Genomic DNA, 7,841 nt, shown 5'->3' with positions numbered 1-7,841 from the left:
CTATTGATTCAGAAAAACCCATCCAAGTTTAGCAGCGAAAAATCTACATAAATAATTTCTTGGAAGTTGTTTGCGAAAGAAAAAAGCACTTTGATTTCCCTATCGTACAAGCAAAAATGCTACAGCAATGTAGATTGAAGCGAATGCTTGAGGGTTACTAATTTTTTTTATTAAATCGAGTTCAATAATAGTTCCAAACAAACTGTTCGAATGGTTGGAGTGGAATTAATGAACTTTCAACGAAAATTGCAAACACTTTTTTTTATTTACAAGCACTTCAAACTAGCATTATATAAAATCAAACTAAACCAACAGGAATTTCTAGTTAAGCAATTCGCAGCGAGCTGCCTCTTCTGCCTTTATTTGCGGAAATTTTATTGATAAAGTTTCGCAGCAGACAGCAGGGTTTTAATTGGGCATCCTTATTTATTTTGCTTTTCTTGGTAAAATCGGTTGATTGGCTGAACCTCAGTGTATGTACAGGCAATAATTCTCACTTCCTAACAATGGGCTCTCAAAGGTTCGTTTTGTCCTTCTGCTTCTGCTAATGAGCAGTTGTTCGAAATCGAAAATAAATAAATCGAATTCGCCCTCGTTTCTAGCTGGAATACTAGAAGTTAACTAACTCATGGAATTTAAATCCGGACAATATTGATCCCACTTGGTTAACAATTTAATACAGGAGCATCCTGCAAAACTTTTATGCTGACTTTCAAATACGTGGATACTGAGAAACAATACGCTATCATTTCCTCTGGGAAAACAGTAATACCCGTAAATCTGAGGCTTAAAATCCGAACTTAATCTGCGAGTATTAAAGTTTCAGCGACGGCACAGAGAGATGATTATTCCTTACTTTTTGGTATTATTTAAAAGCAACTACCTATTTTGAATAAACTGAAATTCCCCAGCTCCTGTGGTTGCCAAATATGGTTTTACTAAATAGTTTAACATACGAAAAGTGCAGGTGCTTAAAATAGTCAGAAGTATCGTCCTGCTATCACGTAAGTTTCACCAAAGAAAACTGTTCTGGATGACAATTTCAGTGCGCTTTATTCATTCCGTATATGGCAGCGACTGTTGGCACTAAGAAAACACTGCGAGTTAATGAAAATTATTACAATTAACCCCCTTCAAATGCACTCTCGACATTCACATAACTGCAGAGAAAGTGTCTTCTTGCTGGTTTCACCGAAGTCCTGTTGAGTTTATCGAGACTTATATGTAGGTACTTGAGAACACTCAGCCTTGCCAGAATAAAAATGCAGTAGAGAATTGCTGAATAAAATGCAACGTTGCAGATAAAATTGAATGCCTACCATGAAATAGAAAGTTTTGTCTGAATGATTGTATACAAGTGCTTGAGGTAATGAAATCGAAGTACTGGAATTAGCAGAATAAACAGCACGATTTTTCAGGTGGTTTACACCTCAGTTAAGTTCAGCTGTAAATAAATCAAAGTATGTAGCTTTCAATAGTGACTATGTACATTTTTGTAAAAAGGATAAATTCTGCTTTAATTTTACCCTCTAACTATAATTTAGATTACAATTAAACTTAATTAAAACCAACAACTCTCACATACTTCATTACGCTTCATATGAATCTAATAAAGTTGTCTAACTTTAGAAATGTATATAGGATTTTTCTTAACAAAATGTTATCGAAAAATTATTGTTGAAGCTCAATTCCTTTAAATAGATTTTAGCTGTTGTAGACTTTAGCCAGTAACCAGCGGCAACATGAATCTTATATCAATATCAAAATCAAACAAAAATCCCCCAAAAACCTGATTTAAAGCAAGGGAGTAAAGTGAAATTTCAGCAGGAGTTGGAAAGTTTTATGGAATGTTCGGCTTTTCACAGGAAATATCATAATACAGATAATTTAAAGAATAGCAAAATTTTACAAGATGCACAGTGTTTATAAATGATTTTAAAATTTATGGTAAAATATACCTGCATAAAATTTGTAGTTTTTAGGCTTGTATGAATGTGCCATAAGAAATATTTGAGTTATTTAACCAACAACAATCGAAGTGCTAATTTATTTAACGATTCATAAATGTTTTGCAATTTGAGGCACTTTACAATTTACAATTTTTGTCTTTAACTCATTTTCGCTCATTTGTTTTATTTGGCAGTTTTTCTTATTAAAAAAATTAATTGCATACATCTTTTTTCAGAGTAAAAAATCATATAAAAATGCGGAAAATTAGACGTATTTTTTTACATTAAAATTTTATGATTATCACCAGCTCTTCATAAATAGTTCAACATTTATCGTCCTTAAAACTCCGTAATCTTAATATGTCTTGGCATTCTGGGCAAATTACAAGTGAAACTGCGTTCTCTTTAATGCAAGCATTTTTTACATCCATCAGCAAATGCAAAACACTATCACCTTCATCTTCTGACAACACCAATTGCACATTTTTAAACATCGGAATTTTCTCTTTATATAATCAGACTTTTAACTGGAATTTTTTGAATATTAAAACTGAACTTATTCGCGGACTTCATAAACGAATAAATATAAAAACGAATGAAAATTTAACAAGAAAATCTTCTGCGAAACCTTAACACTGGCATTGAAAGTCCTGAAAATACCCAATTATTTCTGCTGCCATTTTCCACGTGAACAATAGTCGTAAATCTGAAACTAATCTGAACTTGCCCTGGATTTAAAAAGTTTCAGCTGCGGCGGAATCGCTAATTCATTGATATTGTGCGAATATCAAATCAAAACTTTTCCATGATGTTTGCCGAACTTAAACGAATATTTTTCAAATATTCATACTCTAATTTCAAATATTCACAAAATGAAACAAATCAATAAAAAAAACCTTAAATATTTTGAAATCATAAATATATTAATTAAGACTGTAGCAATTGTGAATTACTATGCAGGCAAGATGTATTTTTTAACAGTCAATATATTAGCTGCTGATCCGCTCAGCATCTTCCTAAAGTATGCAGTATCACGTTTGCGCTGGATGTCTTTTCCTTTCCTTGCAATGCCTGTTTGTGTTGAAGCTTCTGTATCTGCTGCATTATATGGGGAATTCTGTTCTGAGTTGGCTTGAAGACCCGCTCCACTTGGAGCGTAAATTATATCGGAATACATGTTACTACTTTGAGCTTCCTGGCCATAATTATGCTGTACTGAGCCACCTTGGCCAGCTCCGCCTCTGAATCCTCCTCCATATCCTCCAGCAGTTCCTTGGAAACTTGGTCCTGAAAATGACCGTTTTTGTTTAGGAGTAAAAATCCGTTTTTGCCTAATGCTTACCAATATCTTTAGCTATGATGGGCGGACTTGGATACTCAAGCTGCTCGACTTCGACTACTTCGGAAGAATGAGGTTGTTTGAGCTTCAAAATCAGCACCAATAAGGAAATCATGAGGGCTGCTTTTGCAGCAATGAGGGCTTTCAAAGTGAGTAGTTTTATAACGGCCATCATTGCACTAATGGCGAGTGCCGCTTTGTAGCCGATGACCATCTGTATCATCATTTGTTTGCTGTTGTCATCTTTTTTGCCTCTACCTACAATTTGTTTCTTTGTGAAAGATAATGAATTTCCTAAATAGCTGTTGCTTAGTCGCTTCCATGGCGGCCAATATTTTAACTTGATTTTGAAGCTTAAGATTGAGTGCCAAGAAAGTTGTTTATCGTTGGAAAACAACTTTTAGTCAAGTTGATGTTTTTTGGCACAAGTTTGGTAAATCTGTGCCAAACAACAGTTCAATAGATAGTGGAGTAACGACCAATAAATTTCAATTTGAAAAATTCCCAAAGTTAATCAAGTAAATACAAGATTTAAGTGATGACTGTAGTAAAATTAACGAGTACTTACCTTCGTGGAAATTGCCATCTTTATTGACATAAAAGTCCAATTCAACACCGTCGCTCTTCGGTTTACCAACACTCACACCCAATAAATCACCCAGTTTCAAGTCCAAAGTAAACCGCTCCATTATGGGCACATTTTTCCCGTCTTTATGACTATCGTTTAATTTTAACACCACTCCATATCCCAAATCCAAGCCTTTGGGAGAAAATAGGTCTTTTAACCACACATGACCCGCATTTACATTAGCCAAAACCACCAGAAACACCAACCAAACGAGCCGCATACTTTAATGGCAATTAGCTAGAGGAAGCTAGTAGTTTTCCAATGGCTATGGGACTTTGCTTTTTAATGAAAATTGGGTTTGCAGTTGTAAAGTGCCAAGTTTTATGGCAAAATAACTGGAGTATTTACCACGCACCGCTTTATATCGTTTATGGTTGGTAACCAACCCTGAAAGCTGGCGTGATGTTTTCCTAAAGTCGTGCATGCCATCGGGCCGAATTATTAAAAAATCTATCAGGTGTGGAAAATCAGTCCATCGCATTATGGTAAGTGCGGAATATTTGCAACAGCAGACTTGGAAAATCGTTTCTCTGATTAGCTCATTTAAATGGGGAAATTCGTTTAAGCACTTTTATTTTTTATAAAATGCTTTCATAATTTAAGATTAACTAATTTAAAATTGTGCTTAAACAATGGATATATGCGGCAGCCCTTGAACAGAAGGAAGTTTTGCATTTAAAAGACGATATATTTTAACCACTATATATTACAGCTTCTATGTGTTTTAACTTTTTTTTTACTTCTTAAGTAGTGTTTTCTATGTCTTTTAATGCACTGCTTTTTTCGTTTGAATTTTAAGATAAGCTATACAGTAATGAAGAATGAAAACATTCGACAAGGAATATGCCAACATTGAATTTCTAGAATTTGAGTCAAAGTGGATGCCCAAAGAACTTTTTAGCTATTCGAATCCCTTAACCTTAGGATGGTTTTTTAAGATCCTAAATATTTTTATTAGTTAACATTAGTTCCTAAACATTTTTGTCAAACCCATATTTTACTCACATTTGTAGCCTATTTCTAGTTCAGTTTTTACAGTAATTGCTTGATTTTACCCATTGTTCAGTTTGAAAAGTATGTACATGGTTTGTGTACATTTTCGAATTTGGGTTTTTTTCAGGGACAAAGTTTCACATTGCAAATAATAATTTCTTTCTTACAGGCATATAAATTTTGATGACTTAATTTATATACGAATTTTCAGTATAATTTATTTGTTAATGCTTTTTACAAGTAAATTCTTTAGTTATCAGCACTCTTATTACCATTACTATTCACTTTGACTTAACTTTGTTTACCATAGTTTAGTTCTGTTGGCTTTTTCGTACATAAAATGTTCAGGCAAATTTTCTCTTAATAAATATAAAGAAAACATTGGGAGTTGGGATTTTAATTATTCAATAGTTGCAGTCTTAATTGAATTGTTTTAAAAAGGCGTAACGGCAAATCAATAAATTAATGGAATTTAAATTTCAATAAAAAATAGCGGGTTTGGATAATGTTCTTCACTTCAACACATTAACCAATGGAAAATATGTATGTAGCTCAAAGAAATATGTAAAACAAACAAAATATTCTACAACCAAGCCAAATAATTTAGAGAAACAAATATGCTAATAACTAAGGTTGCATAAAAAATATTACAGGTACACATAAAACATGCCATAGAACCTTAAAAGTGCCTAATTTTTTACCATTTGTATTTGGACTCATAATTCTGAAACTCGGCAAACTGAAATATTGAGTTTTGGCCGATTTATCAGTAGAAGTTTAGCGGTTAATTGGGCAGAATTTCAGTTTAGTCAAACAGCAATGTTGATTTTAAAGAATTTTTTAAATGTGAGGTTGAAAAGTTGCTGCCTTGTTTGGCGCGTTGAATTTCAAGAATTCATAAATTCCCATCTGCGCCTGCTAGAGCCTTTTAAAGCTGGACTTATCTTTGCAAGTACTTGGTAGTCTGACACGTAAAATATCAATAAATTTTGTTAGTTAGAAGAGTTTTGAGGAATTTTTAAGTGTGACTGCAAAAAACTGCAGGAGAAAGCGGCAAGAGGCTGGAAAATTTTTAAGAAATGGGCCCTGATATAAAAAAGGACCTAAAGAGTCCACTGTGCTACCGTGTGATTAATTTGAAGCTTCAGATTATTTTGCAGAAATTTCTAAAGTTAGCTTTGAAGAACTCAAGTCAAGTATTTTTGTGTTCGCGTTGCTTAAAAATCGTAAGTTGCGAAATGGGCTGGCTAGAAGCTGAATTTTTGGGATTTTATAAAGCAATCAGTTTTATGGCAGTTATGTGACCAAGACCTCAGTGATAAAATGCGCGTACATTTGCAGAACGTGTAAATTTTTTACAAATTCTTAAAAGTGCTGCTGGGAAACTAAGGCCTCATTGTGCTTGCTTGGGCTTAAAAATTAATGCTTTAAGCTCGCTGATTTCCTCCGGAATCTTATAAATAAAGCGTAAAATCTAAAATTTATAACATCAAACATTAAATGTTTAGTTTTTTAACTGCACAACGGAAAACTTGAAATTGGGAACGAACAAATTAATGGAACTCAATGCAAGATTTTGTCAAATAATGTAATTACTAAATAATTTGGACGGGTTTTAACAAAAGCTATGGATTAATTAATCAATCGGCAAAAAACTACCTCAAAATGTAAAGAGATGAGGTAACAAGTAGAAAATGTAGAATTTTCTTATTGGTGATCTGCTTAAGTTGATCAAATGCAAATTCACGAAATTCGATTTCAGAATTTAAAAAAATTGATTTTAAAGCTGTCAGATACTGGCAAATCGAAGTTGCAACAGTTTTACAGTACAACAGTTTTCAGTAGGATCTTCCAGATTTGGGCCCCTGGCAAGTGACAAAACATAAACCTATTAATTTTCCAATCAAATAGCTTGTCTATAAGAAGGTCGTTACTAAACTTGCAAAGACACGAGCAATTATTAGGTTCCTCAGTTCCCTTGCGGGAAAATGCCAAAACTTTCTGGAGTTAATTATTATACATTGATAAATCCAGGGACCTTCAAACGGGCTCGATTATTATCGGAAGTTTTCCCAGGTAGCTCCTTGCCAGAACCAACAATGTTAATGAATCCGTTTAGGCCTGAAATCGGCCCGGGAATGCTTTTGGAAGTTCCCAAAGTACACGATTATCAAGTAGAACAATATTGTGGCTGTATTGGGGAATTTCTTAAAAAGTTGATGGATAATTTCAGGTAATTGCTGATGTAGCTTTGAAGACTGAAATTGCGATATGTTGGCAGTCTATTTGGGCTAGATTCTCAATGTTAATAACGGCTCTAAGGCATGGGAAATGAATGAAAATTTCAGCAATTTGTCCGCTGATCTTGTTTATAAATTACTTTTGCCTCCTGCGACTGGTCTACATTCCATCGCTTAAAAGGAAACTCGATAATTCCTTAGATTCATGTTTTGAACGAATCAAGTAAAAAAGATTGGTCAGTTACCTACTAACCTATTGGTGCGTTTAGCTACTCGACATGTTGAATTCATCCAAAAGTTATGGCAAATATTTGCCCAAGTTCTTTATTTCGCTCGCGTAAAAACTCCCGGTTTCACTTTTTCACTCTCCAGTGAATGGAGAATCAAAACCGCAAAGCAATTAATTCTGAATAAATCGATTCTTGTTGGACTATTGACATTAGACTTTTGGGAGAAAGAATCGGTTTTTTCTGGAGGTTTAGGATTTTCCTGAATTGATCGAACTGTTACAGATCTGCAAAGTTAAATTTTACATCGAAAGCCCTCAGGCACGAGGGTTTGGCTATTTTGTAACCAAACCAAACGAGTAGCATTTCATGAGCATTTCTCTTATTGTAAAAAACATGCGTTTCCATTCTGGTCTCTCGACCGTTTCTCGCTCCGCATTAAGCAGGTCTTTAAAGAAAAAGTGC

At 34.1% G+C, this 7,841-nt stretch overlaps 1 protein-coding gene across 1 annotated transcript; it reads right to left on the bottom strand.

Moving 5' to 3' along the window:
- Window positions 1-2,851: 2,851 nt before the first annotated feature.
- Window positions 2,852-4,306, bottom strand: LOC109535109. The gene is made up of 3 exons (XM_019900934.2): window positions 3,857-4,306; window positions 3,292-3,546; window positions 2,852-3,236 (listed from the first exon to the last, which is right to left on the bottom strand). Exons 1-3 carry the CDS (start codon window positions 4,134-4,136, stop codon window positions 2,902-2,904), a joined length of 870 nt encoding a protein of 289 aa, XP_019756493.2. The 5' UTR covers window positions 4,137-4,306; the 3' UTR covers window positions 2,852-2,901.
- Window positions 4,307-7,841: the final 3,535 nt, after the last annotated feature.

Source organism: Dendroctonus ponderosae, unplaced genomic scaffold (assembly GCF_020466585.1).
Source record: "Dendroctonus ponderosae isolate FM_Combo_2020 unplaced genomic scaffold, Dpon_F_20191213v2 Dpon_F_20191213_5, whole genome shotgun sequence".
NCBI lineage: Eukaryota > Metazoa > Arthropoda > Insecta > Coleoptera > Curculionidae > Dendroctonus > Dendroctonus ponderosae.
This window is presented reverse-complemented; position numbering and strand designations above follow the sequence as displayed.